Consider the following 18,577-nt stretch of genomic DNA (forward strand, 5'->3'; position numbering starts at 1 on the left):
ACGCAGGAGGAGAAATGAGGCGTAGCAATTAGGACCCATTTTCAAATCCGTCCTCAAATATGAATTCATTTGGTACCTCTGGGAGGAAATCAGAGCATTACCTCCTGGTATCGTCGTGATATCAGGTCTGATTAGGATTACAGAATGCAACGCCTGAGAAATCACAGCCTTCCTGTGACACCACAGGCCCTGAGGCACAGATACCTGGTGGACCACTTGAGACAGGTGAATAGTTCCTCTGTAATAGTTACATGCTTTCCCCAGATGATTAACTGAGATTGGAAGGGGTTCCCCCCCCTTCCCATGATCCGCAATTCTTTTTTTGCACTCCAGCAGGCAAAGGTGATCTGAGGCAGGTAAACTAAGGGTCTTTGAGGCAAGTGTGTCCCCTGGAAGGTCAGGGATGGCATTGAAGTTTCCGACCACCCTCCTCCTCTCCCCTGACTTGAATCCGTGGATGGAGAAGAGGTGTGTCCTGGACCTTGCCTGCCCCACTGCCCACACTTCCACAAATGGCTTGCTTACTGCACACATGGAAGACTGTACTGCAGAGACATCAACCAGCCCTGAGCAAGATGGGGTCTTCTGTTTTACTGCTGCTGTTGTTCAATGTTTAATGTAGCTCTAATGAGTTCTAGCCAATGTACAGAGCACAGAAGTGGCACCATCCCTCCCCTAATACAGTAGATAGGCAAGAGAGAGATGTGCGGAGAGGTCAGGACTTGACAAGTGAGTAATGAGGATGGGGTAGGGAACAGTCCGGTGCAAGCAGAAGAACAAGGTCAGGTTGACAAAGGAAAGACTTTGCAACAGATGTGCAAGGAATGCGAAAGGGGAAAGGAAGAAAAATATGATGGGCACAAAGAAATGGATGGGGGGTTTAGGCATTCTATTTATTTACACATAATCAAAACAGGACAGTCCCTACCTGAAGGCTTACAATCTGGAAAAACAACAACAGCAACAACCAGGGCACACAAGGGGAAACGGACAGGGAGGAAAACCAAAACTCGTGCACTAATTTCTAAACACTTGTTCCTATAATGACTGGATCCTTGAATTTGATGTGGAACATGACACAGACAGCGCAGATATGTGCTAAGGGAAAACCAGCAGGAAAAAGAAAAATGCTGTGTGTGAGTCTACTGCAAAAAACTTCCATAGGGAGAGGACTAAGAGTTAAAAAGAGAGAAGAAAGCCAAGTTGTCAATGTACAATAGGGCATAAAATGGGCAAAATATGTGAAGTGGGAGGATGAAGAAAAGTTGCAAATGTAATGAAGAGAGTGAAAAGGAAGGGGAAGGGAGCACGAGCAAATTAGTGCCTACAGACCTTGGAAATCTAAGTTAATTGCTTTGTTTGTTTGTTTGTTTGTTTGTTTTATATCCCACTCTCTCCCACCAAGGTGCTAAGAGTGATTTACAAAGGCAGGTCCCCATCTCGGCAGTGCTTAGGTCCACCCCGGCTTCAACAAGGGAGCTTTCTCTCATGTTCCTTCAGGCCACTTTGCAGTGTAGGCTTTGACCAATGCGGACTCTGCTTGGCAACAAACCAGGTCCTATCACAGGGGATCACGAGTAGAATAGATTCATCTTCCCTAGGATTCAGAAGATTTCGGGTTGTCTCTCTCACAGTTTGCTTTGTCCTTCCTCAACAACCTTCGCTGCCTCTTTCCTCCTCCTACTCCTCATCTTGGCTCTTCATTTTGAATATTCAGCTGCCTCTTTCTCCAATTCGATCTGTGATCCTTTAATCCAGCTGCCCTAGTAATTCTGCAGGCCCTGATCAGCTCAGATCTCTCTCTGCACAGATTAAGTTAAGTTTCTCAAGGATCTGCATTCTTCTCTCCTGGCCCCCCTCCTTCGTTCTATTTTTTTGTCCTTTGAGTCTTTCTCTTGGAAATTGTGTTGTTTTTGCTAGAGCAAGAAAGGATTTAGTGATAGTCTTAAACATTATCCACACACCATACATTTAAAACACATGGCTCCCCACCCAAAAAAAAAATCAGGGACATTAGTTTGCTCCTCACAGACCTACCTTGTCCAACACTCTTAAATTACATTTCCTGGGATTCTTGGGGAGAAGACCTATGGATGTGGCCTTAGGTCCTTCTTGAAAGCTAAAACAGAGAAAGGAGTCACCTGAGAATATAATGAGACCTCACCTTTGTTTGTATGTTTGTTTAAAGTATACTTAAAGGTAAAGGGACCCCTGACCATTAGGTCCAGTCATGGCTGACTCTGGGGTTGCGGTGCTCATCTCGCTTTCTTGGCCGAGGGAGCCGGTGTACAGCTTCCGGGTCATGTGGCCAGCATGACTAAGCCACTTCTGGCAAACCAGGGCAGTGCACGGAAATGCAGTTTACCTTCCCGCCAGAGCGATACCTATTTATCTACTTGCACTTTTGATGTGCTTTCGAACTGCTAGGTTGGCAGGAGAGGAACCGAGCAACAGGAGCTCACCCTGTCGCGGGGATTCGAACCTCCAACCTTCTGATCAGCAAGTCCTAGGCTCTGTGGTTTAACCCACAGCATCACCCGCGTCCCAAGGTATACTTAGGTGGCCTTATATGACTAAGCTCTCACATACTGTACTCATTCCCATGACATAAATGCAGTGGTGTTTTGTAGAAAAAGAGGTTCTGGAACTCACCATGAATGCATTCCTTGTTCTCTTGTAATGGCAATGGCTCCCACCTGAGAGGTGCTGGAACTAAGTTCTGGTGAGTTTTGGCTGGAAAAAAATAAATCCCTGCATAAATATAATATGTAATGCCACAACATTTGATGGAAAACAGAGTCATCATAAAGCACCAGAAAAGGCAGCAATAGAAATAAATAATAAAATTGGTATAAAACAATGATAACAATAAATAACAAGCAGACCAGAATAATATTAAGGATAGCTGCTTCTGCATCACTTAAAAAGCGGACAGAGATTTGTGTAAAAAGTTGCATGCGCTAATGTATATGTATAGATGAAAATGTCAAAATGATTACCATAGTCTAAATGTAGCTTTTGGAAAATATGACTATAATTTGCCTGGAGAGGCTTCCCCCATTTGAATGTAGTGGGAAAGACTGAGCAGGTGACCCGTGAGCCTGCTCCATCTGCTAACTTTGTCGATGGGCAACTGCAAGACCTCTGATCTCCCTTCTTACATTTATTTTATTTTTAAAACAGACATATTGGACGACCCTTAAAACAGAGGACTCCTTCACGCAGAGAACTGTCCTTCATATAAGGGACTGTTCTTGACAAAGTAGGACACAAGACCACCCTAATAATATTATTAAAACAAACAAAGCAATTCAGCAACAATATAACATACTTTCAAGAAAGAGGAAAGACTTAAACCTAATAGGTATTTCACACTCTCACTCGCTGGATCATTGTCATGGTGAGTGATCATTGCGTATTCCTATGATCCTTGGGAGCGAAGCCATCGGGAGTTTCGTACTCCCAGTAGGGTCACCCAAGGCAGTAAGGTCAAGGGGAAGAAGCTACACAAATAATGAAGAACACACTCATTTGAAGGCTTGAGGTGATAGGGTCATACAGGCTGCAATTCAAATGCATGCTTACTCAGATGTAAATCCTGCTGTCTTAATCCTAAACATGCTTGGGATTGCAGCCTTGATCAATTAAGGAGAAAAAAAGAATGTTTTTCTTCCTTTTTAGCACCCTCCCACACTGCTAGTTTAGGTAAGCAATACCTCCCTCTGACCAGTAGGGGTATTGCTTTTCAGTCAGGGGTGCACTGAAAATATAACAGATATTGCAAGTTATTATTTTTGTGATTATTATATGAGTGGGCATTCTGGGATTCTCTCGCTGCACAGACATCACACTTCTTCCTGTGCCCATCTCCACCTTCAGTTTTCAAATGAAACTCCTTAAACAAGGACTTCTGAGAACATCACACTTTGAAATATGGGACACAGTGAGGGATGTAAAACATTTTATAAATAATTTGCACAAACCTATCACAGATTTAGGTGATACTTTATGGAGCACTGTCAGTAAGTTAGCTGAACCAAAATTACTCACTTTTTCTATTTCCAATTTGATCTTTCTTCCAGTGAGGTTTTTATTTAGTTGTTTGTTTATTGCAGCCTCTCTGGAATGCTTTGAGCCTATTTCATGTTTTGGAGATAATGCTATCTCCAGGGAGCATTCAAGTTGCTTCCTAGAAGGTCTGCAGGCTAGATGCCAGCAGCTTGGATCATGTGGTTCCACACACCCAATCAATGCACAGATCTAGTACAGGCACTTTGGGGAGTAGCTTGAGCTCTCCCTTGGGCATCCTTAGTGCTGTGGATTTTGCTGCTGACACGTTGCTGCTTATGCAAGCAAGTTTTCAGTCTGCAGAAAGCTGTTCACCACAGCAGCAGCAGTGGCGGTGGTGGCAAGTGGGGTGGGGATGGAGTGTGGAAGCCCAGGGGAGCATTCCCGTTGCTTCTCTGGGTTCCGACTTACTCCTACAGACACCTTGATCTTGGATGCCTCTCTATCTGATGGGATACACAAACCCACATGCTGTTGTTTCAGTCAGTCATTGCTGAGGATATTAAAACACAGCATAGCTAAACTTGCAAAAATATCATATTTAATTCCCCCAATTTCCCCTTGTATGCCTTGAGGCCAAGCTGAGATAATATTTGTCTCAACCCTAGTTATGAATCACTCATGAGCTGGGGGGTGAATGATGGAGTCCTCAAAGTCAGAAGGAGAGGTCAGAATAACTGCTACGAGCCACAGAGGTGGTGACAGGACTAGCTGTTGGGTTTCTCCTGGCATAGGAGCCTCTGGTGGAGAGCAGGGATTTATTCTGCCATCTCCCTGGAGTCTCCTGCCTCATCTCTGGGCTTTGGGTAATCCAATCACAGAGCAAAGTAGGCAGGTGGCAAGTCACTATTTTGTTTCTCAAAACTGCAATGTGTGAACTGAGTTTTAAATCTCTCTGGGCTTCAGGACACCCTAGTAGCATTACGTAATCATTTCCTATCTGGGAGTCAATAATACACCCCACAAGCAGGTAACATTACGTGACTCAGGTATACTCTCGGAACACTGAGACATTCAAACACAACTTGTATACCTGAATAGCCTACTTTTGACTTGTCACTTTCATTGTTAATGTAAAATCTGGAAGTCTGAAACGTTAAGACAAGAGTGAATAGATTGAAGATGCCTGTTAAGTCTCAGCAAAATACATGCTAACATGCTCCTTGAACACCTTTTCTTTATTTTCTGTCAGGTCTTCCCTTTTCCTGTAGTTTTAATTTCCATATGGTACAAGATTCCACAGCAACTGTCCTCAGTTGTTTTGTTGAGAAGTGGGGAGGGGGAAAAAAGTATTATATGAACTTGACGCGTGACTGAATTTGAAGCAAGAAAAGCTCCTCCAATCTGCAATTGATAATGATATTTGTTTACCAGCACTGAAGTCTAAGGCTGCAATGCTATATACCCACTTACCTGGGAATGAGCCCCATTGAACTCTGTGAGACTTGCTTCAGAATAGACACGGATAGAACTGTGCTGTGAAAATCATCAATCAGGACTTTATCCCTCACAGCCTTTTGGCAGAGGTATCGGGTTTTTCTGTTTAATGTGTAAATTAGGGAAAGGGAAGATTAGTTATTTAGCAAGATCATGGTTGCCAGATTAAAGAGTCCAAATAAAAATGTGACTATAACAGAAATCTGTAAGTTGATGCACAGTCAGAAGAAAGCAAAGAAAGGTCCTCCTTTCATAACTCTGTATAATGTGGGTTCAGTTCATGAAATTGACTGGCCATAGGTGTAGGTCGGTCACAGAGCAAAGAAATTCTTTGGATAATGTTCAATTGGTTTTTGGAACTCAGTGCCACAAGAAATGGATATAGCTGTTGGGTTCAAGGGCTGTAAAAGGGAGTTAGATAGATTATTGGAGGAGGAGGAGGAGGAGGAGGAGGGGGAGAATTATATAAATGACTGTTAGCTAAGATGGCTAAATGAAACTTCAAAGTTCGGATGCAGTGTGAAAATGAATGCCAGTTGCTTGTGAATAAGCATGGCCTTCACAACTTACTACTGGACTTCCTGGAAGCAACTGGTTAGCCAGTGTGATAAACAGGAAACAAGAAGCTAAACTAGATTGGGCAGCCAACAGCAGCTTTTGGTGGACTTCAGCTCCCATCAGCCGCAGTCAGCATGGCTGATGGGCAGGGATGATGGGAGTTGGAAGGTGCCATGTTGGTTATCCCTGAACTAGTTAGACCTTTAAATTGACCCAGCATGACCCTTCCTATGTTTAAATGTCAATAGGAATCTTGCCTCCAATGTCAGTGGAACCAGAAGAAAGAAATAAAGGAGCTGTACTAACGTAACTTAAATTCTGAACTTTGAGAAGCTAAATTCTGCTGTCTGGTCCAATTATGCAAGGTGGCACATTTCTGCTGGGAATGGCAAAGCAGCAAGGGCTATTCAGGTCACTAAAGCTTCACACGCTCTCTGACCACTGGGAATTCTCCTGCTTCTTAGGTTTCACCAGGCATCGCTTTTGCAATTTCAAGCCTACAGCGGTACCTCGGGTAACAGACGCTTCAGGTTACAGACTCCGCTAACCCAGAAATAGTACCTCGGGTTAAGAACTTTGCTTCAGGATGAGAACAGAAATCTCGCGGCGGTGGCCTGGCAGCAGCGGGAGGCCCCATTAGCTTAAAGTGGTACCTCAGGTTAAGAACAGTTTCAGGTTAAGAATGGACCTCCAGAACGAATTAAGTTCTTAACCTCAGGTACCACTGTATTGTTGAGGACCAGAAACTTGGCATTTTGAAAGGGGGACAACGTTGAGATTCTCAGCTTGCCGTACTGCACCCCGCTACAAATTCCACACTGCCAAGGCCCGACCATTCACCAAATGGCAAAAAATGCACACTGCTCTGGGGCTAAGGGATGTGGAAGCACTTCAGTAAACTCAGATGGGTAAAGAAGAAACCCGTTAATCACCACCAACATCTTTATTCCAAAGGGGAGAGTCGACCTCCTAAGGACTGCTAGCTATGTGTGCTGTTGACACATCTCCCTATTCCTCAGCATGCATCGAGCCCAGCTGTGACCATCACAGCTGCACAGTTTTCTCCGCCAATTAAAGGTGCTCCCCCCCTGCACTCACCCAGACCATATAACCCCCCCCCCCTCAAAAAAAAAATCTCTGCTAAGGCGAGAGAATTATTTTCGGAACAAGAGCAGTTATACAACAAATGAATTATTTATCTTTTTTGCATCAAGGAAGAGAAAAGCATTTAGTTAGGACCCTTATTTATTTATCTTGAGTGTGTGCACGTATGTGTGCACACAACAGAGAGAGAGAGAAATTGTTTTTACAGGGACAGCTGAAAATCTCCATTGAAGGGAGGGGTATGTTAAGCTGAACGAAACACAGCTGTACATCCTCCCCCCTCCACTTCGTTGTCCCCATCTTCCACTTTCTCCGCTCCCCCTCCTCACAAGGCTCTGATTTTTGTTACATAACAGAACCCAAGTACCCTTCTGGCTATCACTGATATACAAGATTATGTTACAAGGGCTCCCTTCGCCAAAGCTTATCGACATAGCAAGCGATGCTAATCCAGCAGATACGCCCCCCCCCCTTCTTCCATCCTCATTGCTCTGCGCTCGGCCTCTCCCCATCCCTGTGAAACTAACAAACCTAGCTGTCTTTTTTCATATTTCAAAGCCCCCCTAATTGATGCCTCTTCTTGTCTCTTGTGTGCTTCCTTTCCAGATTTCAGCGACAGATGGATCCCTCTCTCCCTCCCTCCCTTTTTGCCTCCATCTCCTTCTCCCCCCTCCCTACGTTCTCCTCCTCTCCCTACATTTTTTGTTTGTTTGTTTTCAACACGTTTGATCTGAAGTTCTGAAGCATCTCGGAGGGGACCCACGAGAGGAGGCGGAGGCGGAAGCTGCACCCAAGGAGTGTCAGCGACACCAAGGCGGCGCTGCCTTGTTCTCCCACCAATTGCATCATGGTGTTGTTCAGGGGAGGCTGTGGAGGAGTCACACAAAGAAGATTTGTTGCTGAACGTTTCATTTTTGTTTGGCTTTGAGAAGAAGCACAAACAGAGAGAGAGAGAGATAGCTATCTTTTCCCTCCAAGTACAACTTTCACTCTGATTGACGACCACAGCTAGTCAGTGTTGTCACTGTGTGTGAAACTGGGCACATATGACAATGGTGGCATCCAACAGAACTGGGGTGCTCATGTCCTTCGATTGCTAAGCTCCGAGGGCGTCAAGTCGCCCTCTTGAAGTCTCCTTTTCAATTCTGTTGTTGTTGTTGTTCTTGTTGCTGGGTTTGCCTCTTTTAGCCTAAAGGGGGCACTGTAGCCCAACATGCTCCGTCTTGGATTCTGGGTGGCTACCCTGCTCTGCATTTTTGCCCCCAGCAGTGTCTGGAGCGACTGCTGGCTGATTGAAGGAGACAAAGGTTATGTCTGGCTCGCTATCTGCAGCCAGAACCAGCCTCCGTACGAGACCATTCCCCAGCACATCAACAGCACTGTGCACGACCTGCGGCTGAATGAGAACAAGCTCAAAGTGGTGCTCTACTCCTCCCTCAACCGCTTTGGTAACTTGACGGACCTCAACCTGACGAAGAACGAGATCTCCTACATCGAGGATGGAGCCTTCATGGGGCAGTCCAACCTGCAGGTGCTGCAGCTGGGCTACAACAAGCTCACCAACCTGACGGAGAGCATGCTGCGCGGCATGGGCCGTCTCCAGTTCCTCTTTGTGCAGCACAACCTGATCGAGGTGGTCACCCCCACTGCCTTCAACGAATGCCCCAGCCTCATCAGCATCGACCTGTCCTCCAATCGCCTCAGCCGCCTGGAGGGAAGCACCTTCACCAGCCTCAGCAACCTGATGGTTTGCGAACTGGCTGGGAACCCCTTCAACTGCGACTGCAACCTCTATGGTTTCCTCATGTGGCTGGTGGCCTTCAACAATGTTACCAAAAACTATGACCGCCTGCAGTGTGAGACTCCCCGGGAGTTTGCCGGCTACCCACTTCTCATGCCTCGGCCACACCACAGCCGCAATGCCATCACCATCTTCAAGTCAATGTGTGGGGATGGCAATTACCCCTTGATCTCCAGGATCAACCCCACACCATACATCCCAGATTCTCAGAGGGAGGAGGACAATGCTGAGAACTCAGGCATCAGCCCAGACTTCCTTTCAGTAGAGCCTCCAGCGTCTTCCACCACGGATTCCTCCTACATCCCCAGCATCAAGCTCCAGCAGGTGACTATCACCTCAGCTGCCTTGGTGGTGACCATCCCATTCCCCTTCAGCAAGATGTACGTGCTGGTCCAGTACAATAACAGCTACATCTCTGATGTAATGACCCTGAAGAAGAAGAAGGAAGTTGTCACTCTCACCCACCTGAAGGCTCACACAGACTATACCTTTTGTGTGGCTTCCATACGCAACTCCAAGCGCTATAACCACACCTGCCTCTCCTTTGCCACTAGGAGCAAAGGGAGAGAGGAACCCATGGCCAACACATCCACCACTACCCATTACATCATGACTATCTTAGGTTGTCTTTTTGGAATGGTTATTATCCTTGGCATTGTTTATTATTGCCTGAGGAAGCGTAGGATGCAAGAGGAGAAGCAAAAGTCCCTCAACGTCAAGAAAACGATTTTGGAGATGCGTTATGGCTCAGATATTGATACCAGCTCAATTGTACATCCGTCACAGAAGTTGGGGGAGCCACCTGTCATCCCTGTCTCACGGATGTCCTCTCTTCCATCCATGATTGGGGAGAAGATGCCCTCATCCAAATCCATGGAGGCTGGTATGGATACTCCCAAGGTCACCACCAAGGGCAATTACATTGAGGTTCGGACAGGTGGCGGGGATGGGCTGGACAGGTCACAGCGGGATGATGACCTGCATGAACTGGACAATGGGCAAGGTTCAGCCGCCGAAATCTCAACAATTGCCAAGGAAGTGGACAAGGTGAACCAGATAATCAACAATTGCATTGATGCCCTCAAGCTGGACACAGCCTCTTTCTTGGGGGGAGGGGGTGGTGTTGACTCTGACATGGCTTTTGAATGCCAGTCCATACCAGCTGGTTCCTCTGTTGGGCTGGAGAGGCCAAGCTTCCTCTCACCACCCTACAAGGAGAGCTCCCACCATCCCCTGCAGCGTCAGCTCAGTGCAGATGCTGCGGTGACCAGGAAAACCTGCAGCGTCTCCTCCAGCGGCTCCATCAAGAGTGCCAAGGTCTTCAGCCTTGATGTACCTGACCACCCACCTTTGAGTAAGGCAGACTCCAAGTACATTGAGAAAGGAAGCCCTCTCAACAGCCCCTTGGATCGTCTTCCCCTCGTGTCCCCAGGTGCCATCCACCACCTGGAGGTGAAACCATCCTACCACTGCAGTGAACACCGGCATTCCTTCCCAGCTCTCTACTATGAGGAGAGCGGCGATACCTTAAGTCAGAGGGTGTCCTTCCTTAAGCCGCTCTCCCGGTCCAAGCGGGACTCCACATATTCTCAGCTCTCGCCTAGACATTACTTCTCGGGCTATTCCTCCAGCCCAGAGTACTCCTCAGAGAGCACCCATAAGATCTGGGAGCGTTTCCGGCCTTACAAGAAGCACCACCGGGAGGAGGTTTACATGGCGGCCGGCCACGCCCTGCGGAAGAAGGTCCAGTTTGCCAAGGACGAAGACCTGCACGATATCTTGGATTACTGGAAAGGTGTCTCTGCTCAGCAGAAGTTGTGACTCTCTCATTAAAAGAAAGAAAATCAACACACACACACACACACATACACAAATTAACCCACCTGACTGTGAAAAACAAAAACAAAACAAAACCCCGATAAAAGAAACTGAAAACCATTTCTTAAAAGTTTACAAAAATGAACAGGAAAAAAGGCCCGTGTAAAATGAATTGTCTCTACTGTGTTATGGGGACCACTGTTAACTCCTTCGGATTGGTGGGGAGGAGATACTTGCTTTTGTACTGAGGTAAAGAGAAGGGGGTGACTGTTAAGGGAGATACTGGGCTGGTATGTAGCAGAAGTGGCAAAGGAAGGATGCTAATCAGGCATAGGCTAAGACAGCCCACCTGATTTTTCTGTTCCAGTTTGCTATTTTGTTCCAGAAAGAGAGGATTTTGCTCATTCCCCAGACAAAAGGGGGGTCAGGGAAGGGGTGATGCCTCCTCATCCTTCCCTTCCCTATACTTAAAGGGGCTCTGAAAAGGTTGCCTTAGTGCAGCCTCCCCAACCTGGTGCCCCTCATAGGCTTTGCACTACGTCTCTTACCAGACCCAGCCGGCATGGCTGTGGTGCCAAAGGCTGATGGGAATTGTAGCCCAAAACATCTGGAGAGCACCAGCTTGGCAATGGCTGCCCTAGTGCATGGGGGCACTTTCCTGTGAGTGGATCTCCCATAGCTGGGGAAACATTTCAGCAACCCAGCCATGCGGACGAGGGCCAGTTGTGTGAGTGCCGGATGTGGGATTAGCAGCCTGCAGAGAGTACGAGTGCCAGTCTTATGGGAATGACCCAGGTGGGCAACCTCTGCTGATGTGGTTGGGTCATTTAACGTTAACCTCAGCTGTGTTGGCACAGCTTGTTGAAAAGTGATCCCCATTGTTTCAAGGGCCTCAGAGTCCAGATGAAGAAATGGTGTAATACGAATATCCTCTCTGTGCTCAGAGAGGTTTTCTCAGACTGCTGCCCTGCTCCCACCTCCTCCATATATCCTTATCTGCACAAGGACAGGAGCAAAGAGCAAAAAGGGAGGCTTTCTTGACATGTCCTCACCTGCCCATGAACCTTGTGTGGTGTAGGCTGCCACAAGATGGCTTGGCTTCCTCCACTCTGGAAGGGGCTGGGAGATGGAGCATCAGTAGTAGGGTCTCCTCCATACCTTTCCTCATTTGTTAGGAAGAAAGAGCATTAGCTCACAAGGTGCCTCCCTGCACCTCGGTGGGCTGTTCAGTTGTCTTCCAAGAGGAGAGGGTGATTGTGCTGCCTGACACATGGAAAGAGAATTGCCAAGGTGAGGGGAAGGGAAGGAGGGCAGCATCTGCAACCCCTCTATGATCTCAAGGAACCCTGACCCCGGATATGCTTGGCTTAGGGAACAGCACACAACTCCATCCCAGAGTACGTTGGGCATCCTGCAGAGCAGAGTCTCATGACAGACCGACAGATGGGCTCTCATCCACTGCTCCTTACACTGAAAGAATGCCTGTGATCAGCTATGAGGTCCTTGGTGGGCAAGGCGAATCTCAAATAGGCTTCCATTACACCTCACTGCCAGAACTTGACCTTAAGGTGGGATAGAGGAAGGGAATCAATCTAACACACCAGTGGCTGGATATACACACTACACTGCAGCGGTAGCTAGCATAGTGCCCTCCAGATGTTGGGACCGCAGCTCCCACCATGCCTGGACATTGCACATCCTGGCTGGGGCAGATGGGAGTTGCAGTTCAACTGCAGTTCTGGAGGCCACCACATTGGCTGTCCTTGCAGTGTAGGAAGCTGTTACGACGGAACACTGGATGGGAGCAGAGAGGGTTAAAGAAGGCCTAAAGGCAAGGTGCTTATTCAAGGTGTATAAAGGGTCAGATCAGAATAGGAAAGCATAGGCACCCATCAGTTAAACTGGTGGGCAGGCCAGTCTCAACCACTGACCTGCCACCATGCTGCCATCACCCGTTCTTCATGCCCATTGAATAGAACAGAATATCTTTTATTGAATTAGTATTTAGGCTATAGCAGCGCAAAGTAAGATGACAAAAATTTAAGCCCAGCAACAAAATTTTCATAAACTTATAGACTGTGGTGGGGGCAGGGTGGGGAGCCACTCTTGAAGGAATTATACCCTTGAATGAAGATAATACCCTGATATCAGAGATTGCTACTTAGATCCCATTGCTTCCTTGCAGATGCAGCTGTCCTACTCCTGGCCACCATACTTCCTTTTTCCCCTGGGAAAGAGTGCCAGTGGCCAATGGGAACAGCAGAGAAGGCAATGGTCAATGGATGCAAAGAGGCACAGGCTGAGTGCACTGCTTGGAGTTATTCAGCAGCTCCGATGTGGCCTCAAGCTGCCATGGAGACAAGGGATTGTTTAATCAAGGAGAGCTGGTATAGAATAGGAAGCAAGCATGAGATACCTAGGTAGCACCCCTGCAGAGTGTGACGTTATAGGTAATTTGCTAAATCTAAATAGCAGAGCCACTCTATGAAGGCTGTGTTCTATAGAGGTGGTGATAGGGGATGTTTTATCAGTTCTAGTGCCAAGCATAAAGCGTCTCTGCCTTCCGGAACGTTTCCACTCCCTCTTGCCCTCCCTGCCTTGCTATGTCTTATTACACCACTTGATAAGGCGTACCTTCCCTCTGCTCACCACCATGAAGTTTCCTCACATCTCTACCTTGCAGCAAAGCTCCATAGCTTATAGCCCCCCACTACCTGCCTGCATCAGAACACACCAACAAAGCACAAGTTACTTCAGCCAGGGAATCTCCCAGCAATTCCTTTTCAGTGATGGAGCGCCCCAAGCAAGGAGTTGTTTCAGGAGCCATCACTGGGGCAAATGCCTCTTCCCAAGATCTTCTCTTGGCAGTGTTGTTCCATTAGTAGAGCTGGCCCAAAGGAGTCCTGGATTCTAGTTCCCAAGCACCAAACTAGAGTCCTTTCTCCAATGCAAGAAAAGAAGTGTCACTTCTCCCAACAGGGACCCCAGATGTAGACACTCAAGGTAAGCTTGGCCTTGCAGAGCCAGGGCTAATCTCTCTGCATCTTGCAGTATTTCTTCTTCCCGATTGTCTGCCTGCAGCCAACAGCAGCAGGAATAACAATGTAAAGCTGAATTTAAAAAATGTCTGATCTAGCAAACTAAGAGGCAAGCAGCCAAGTGTATTTTGAAGTGGCTGGGTAAGTGGGCTCTGTGGTTAGGGTTCTTGTGGCAGTTGTAGTTGAATGGTCAGTGCTTACTGGGTTGCTGTGGGGAGAATTCTTACCTCACCTCCACCTCTGATACATGCTGTGCTTCACACGGCAATCGTAGGAGGACCCTTCTCTTACCTGAGCAATAGTGTGGATAGCAAAAGCAGTCTGGGCTGGTAGTGCCATCCAGTGATTGGCGTGTTAAATCTCAGGGATTTGTTTACCATGGAAACAAGTGGAGGGGGCTGAGATCCTGGAGATACATTCTTGGTAGGAACTGAATAGAGATGAGATCTTTGCTGATTGATCCAACAGAGCTTCTCCTCCATCACCCTAAGAGATGCATGCTTTTGGGTGATGACAGGGAGGAATTCCAAGACAAATCCCAGGAGTAAACACTTGTTTGGGATTTGGATACAATCTGTCTCACTCCCAGAGAGGATATGGAGGTTGATCCCTATCTGAGGAGTAGATCCTTCTTAAAATTCCAGGGGACAAGTCTAAAATATTTCCTTTACAAGATCTGGCCAGGAGCCCTCGGGAGAAATATTGGGGGCACGCTCACTGTGAGTATCTTCCCCAGTGAGAGAATCCTGAAGAAAGCCTAAGGAAAAGAATGACAATTGTTTGAATATTACTGAGGGAGATGGGCATAACATCCAGTGGGGGTTCTGGTGGGAGGGGGGCAAAGTGCATTCCTGCTGAGTCCCAGTGGATTCATGAATGAAACCCCCGACTTCTTGCAGAATCCCTTTTGCATGCTGGCATGTTTCCTGTGTTGTGGGAAGTTTTGCAGTGCTTTGATCCTAGGCAGATATTAACAGCAGGACCAAATACAGTTTTTGACTCCCCTAAAGCACTCGGTCTGAGTAAAGGGTGTAGGGGGCATCCTGGATAGCACACCCTTATGGTGCTTGAAACAATGAGGGAGGTGTGAGTTTGTTGGCAGGAGAGGAGATGTTTCAGCGTGATTCAAAAGTGGTGATGGTTGTGTGTGCTGGACTTGTTGAGGAACTGGAACATTCGGCCAGGTAGAGCCATCAACCATCATATATGGGGAAGTGTTGCCAGATCATTCTGGTGTCATAGGATCACCCAAATCCATCTAGGACAGGATACCTGTGCCATTTAATATGTGTGGAGATGGGAGAAATTTGGCAGTTTCTCCCACTCATGCTGCAGTGGTGGCAGAAACTGCACCAGCCAAAATTCTCCCATATTATGTCGCTATTAAAAGGTACACCAAAGCCACCCCAGATCGATTTTCACAACCCTAGGGAAATGAGATAACTTGCCTTCTGACTCGGAATCAGGGTAAAAGGCAGTGAGGGTGGAAGGAAGGTGCAAACAAACCCTGTTTCCCACTTCCACTGCTTCACCCCAGCCTCCCCATCCCATAATCTCTTATTGTGGAGCAGGTTGCGATGAAATCATACGTAAGAGGCTGTGTGCTGTGTGTTGCCATTGATCTCAATTTCCTCCATCTCTCTGAAAAGGGAAAAGGGAAAAAAAGGATTCAGATTAGATCATAGGTGGTGGTGGGTACATAGCAAGCCCAGGATCTTCCAGAGCTGATGGAGGACAGAACTGTTCCAACAGGCTAGGAGTGGAGAGGGGTGGCAAAGGGAGAGGAAGGCTTGCTCTAACTCTCTGACCAACCCTTTCCCTGCTGCTAGATGAGACTCTGAACAACCACAGAGTACATGCACACAGTCCGAAAAGAGGAGATTTAAGCGTTATATTTGCATGATGATTTTAACTGTATTTTTCTGAGCAAAAACATCTTTTGTGTATGTGCTGGTTTGTCGAGACTAAACCTAACCATGCTCCTTTGCTCCTTCCTCCCACTTTGCCTCCAAATTCCCCATATGCCCTTGACCGCCATTGTGATTTGACAACTTTGGGAGGGAGTGGATTCCAAAGATGACCCAAACCAGGTGCCACCAGCAAAATAGCAACCCCAACTTCCAATGCAGTCCACCCCTACAGGCAGACTGCCCTTTTGCAAGCATCTGGCTTTGGCCTCAATGACTTTCTGAGGCCAAAATGATGGCACCAAATCTTCAACATGGGCTCATCCTGTGGTAGTCATTTACCCTCATGAGTCTTGATTTCATAGAAACGCTTGTGAAGTGAGGGCTGCCAGGTCAAGGGAAATCCCAATCCTTGGCCAAACATCTGTTGCTAGGGTCATCCCAGCGCAGAACCAGAACCTTTAGCTTTAAGGGCACCATAACTGGGAATTTGCAGGCCTCGTCCAAAGCAGTGCGGGGTGTGTGTGTCTCCCCTTGACTCCAGTAGGTTCTGGTGATGAAGCTTCCTCAACTGTTTGCGGTGACTGAGTAACGAAGCCACTGTGTAGCTCACATAATGATCTTGATCTCCACCTCTTTGTGGTGGAGAAATGCACTAAAGGAGCCTCCCCAGAGTGAGCTGATCATTCTTGCCTTGGAGTCCTGAAATACCTGTGGCGCATTCAAGAAGAAACCGGACACTTTTAGCCTAGAAAATTCTTGCTTTGTTTTCTTTGCTGGGCTTGGACAGCCACCAAGTGATGGAGACCTTGCTTAGACTGCTGGGAGGAAGAGAAGGCCAGAGTTGGATTCGTACTCCCCTCTGAAAGGGACTCCGGTTACTTCAGTGGTAGAGAAGAACCTAAAACTGACAGTGGACCAGATTCTTCCCAAAGTGGCACTTCGGAAGGAAGGACACCTGTTCCGCATGGGAGGGGTGGTGCGTACAGCTCATCCTCCTGTGACTGAGTTGGAAGAAAAAGATAAGAGTCTGGAGTGTATCGCACACCCTCTAGAAATGACTCAGGAGAAATCTCCTAGGAGGATCAGGAGTACAAGGGCAAAGTGGGCTTTTGTACAGCACCTACAACCTGTGAAAAAGACACTGTGCTGTGATTTTGATCTCATTGGAAGATGCCACAGGCACCGCCTCTGCAAATACTGCAGTGCCACCCCGACTTCATTCTTTGCTATCTTGCCTCCTGTGCCAGATAATTTCTCCTGAGGTGGGCTTGAAATATTCATGAACGACAAATGGAAATTTATCTCAAGGAATCTTGGCTGAGGTGGTGTCGATGTGTTTGCAATGCTAATCAGCCCCAATACTTAACTAGAGGTTCTCGGAGGCCAGATGAGGGTGGGGATAGGTAATAGGAAAAGGGACCCCCAAAAGGAGGGTGATGATATGTGGTGAGGGAGAGTGAGAGGGGTGGTGACAGAAGATCATGGCAATAGAACTGGAAGAGAGGCATAAGAAAGCCAAGATTGTGGGACAGGAATCAAGAGGCAGAAACTTGGACTAACAAGAGGAGGAAATATCTGTTTGGGACTGTGGGTACTGCTGCTCCACAAAACCAGCATAAGGTGCCTTTTTCTGGCTATCAGCACTCTGAGCTGCCCAGTACAGTGATTGGAAAAAGCTTGTTGATGATACTCAAGACAGGTGGATGGGGTCACTTGGAAAAGTTGCAAAAAAGAAAAGTCAAAAGCACAGCCTTAATTAAATGTAATGGTTACCATCCAGTATACCAGCCTGTTAGGAGGCTGGAGATCTTGTATCGTGAACGTGCCTGTTTAAGAATCTGCTGTAGACAAGTGACCCTGGGCTAGCTTGAAGCTTTGATTTTCATCCTAAGCTTCCCTGAGGATTGCACAGAAGTTCTTTGTCTTTTCATCAAACTGCTTTGTTCTAGCTCCTCTCCTGCCAGGCCAAATACAAACACAGGATGAAACTTGAGATAGTTTTGCCCTACCTTATGCATGAAAAGTTGTCGCACAAGTTTTGGGGAAGGTCAGATATGAAGAAATACCAGTTTCACTCAGCCTCTGGGAAGCCAGCACTATAGAAAGATTTGGGGTTGACAGGGAAACACAGAAGTTGGGGGGACAGCGAGGGACACCTGAGAAATGGAGGGTAAATAATGCAGAAACAGTGATAATTAGAACTTGCAAGGCCACAATGGATCACTGTGGTCATTTGGGCTATTTTACTAGATCAGGGCAGAGACATGTGGATGAGCTCCCCCAAGCTTGTATTGGATTAACTCCCACCCCCGAAAAAAATGAAAATCTTAGATCATTTCTCCAAGACAAGAGCTTAGAAAAATCCCAAACCCTACAAATTGTTGCAGTCCTCTAAAGTTTTCCCCAGCAGCCATTGCAGCCAAGAAATGGAGCTTTCCATTTCTGTCACCCTTTTCCCACTGCAGTTGCAGCAACTCTTGGGAGAACCACATCTTCCATGGCCTTCCGAGTTTTTGCATCTTGTTACACTGCTAATCACATCAGTGCAACAGAAGGGAGAAGGGGGAAATATTCCCTCCAGTCATCTTACTTTCTCCTGTCCCTGGCTCTAGAAAGGTAAATGAAAGGAAGAGTGGAATGGTTTGAGAAAACTGGGACAAGCAGAGAGGCCATTAAGTAACTATGAGAGATAGCATTGATGGGAGCGGGGAGGCTAGGAATTCTTCTGCGGCTCAGGTTTTAATCTGATCCAGAGAAGATGTAATTCAGGGGCCATAAAACTGACCTCTCCTTTGAGATGGATTTTGATGAGCCTTCCAAAATCTGATTGTGATCCTATGTTT

At 47.1% G+C, this 18,577-nt stretch overlaps 1 protein-coding gene across 1 annotated transcript in view; it reads left to right on the plus strand.

The window, feature by feature from the left end:
• ELFN2 (extracellular leucine rich repeat and fibronectin type III domain containing 2) overlaps positions 1-18,139 on the plus strand; it is a 141,963-nt gene extending 123,824 nt beyond the window's left edge. Inside the window, exon 3 of the mRNA XM_028745785.2 lies at positions 7,774-18,139. Coding sequence (XP_028601618.1) covers positions 8,381-10,789 — 2,409 coding nt within the window. The 5' untranslated portion in view covers positions 7,774-8,380 and the 3' untranslated portion in view covers positions 10,790-18,139. The remainder of the gene's footprint in view (positions 1-7,773) is intronic.
• Positions 18,140-18,577: the final 438 nt, after the last annotated feature.

Source organism: Podarcis muralis, chromosome 10 (genome assembly GCF_964188315.1).
Source record: "Podarcis muralis chromosome 10, rPodMur119.hap1.1, whole genome shotgun sequence".
NCBI classification, from domain to species: domain Eukaryota; kingdom Metazoa; phylum Chordata; class Lepidosauria; order Squamata; family Lacertidae; genus Podarcis; species Podarcis muralis.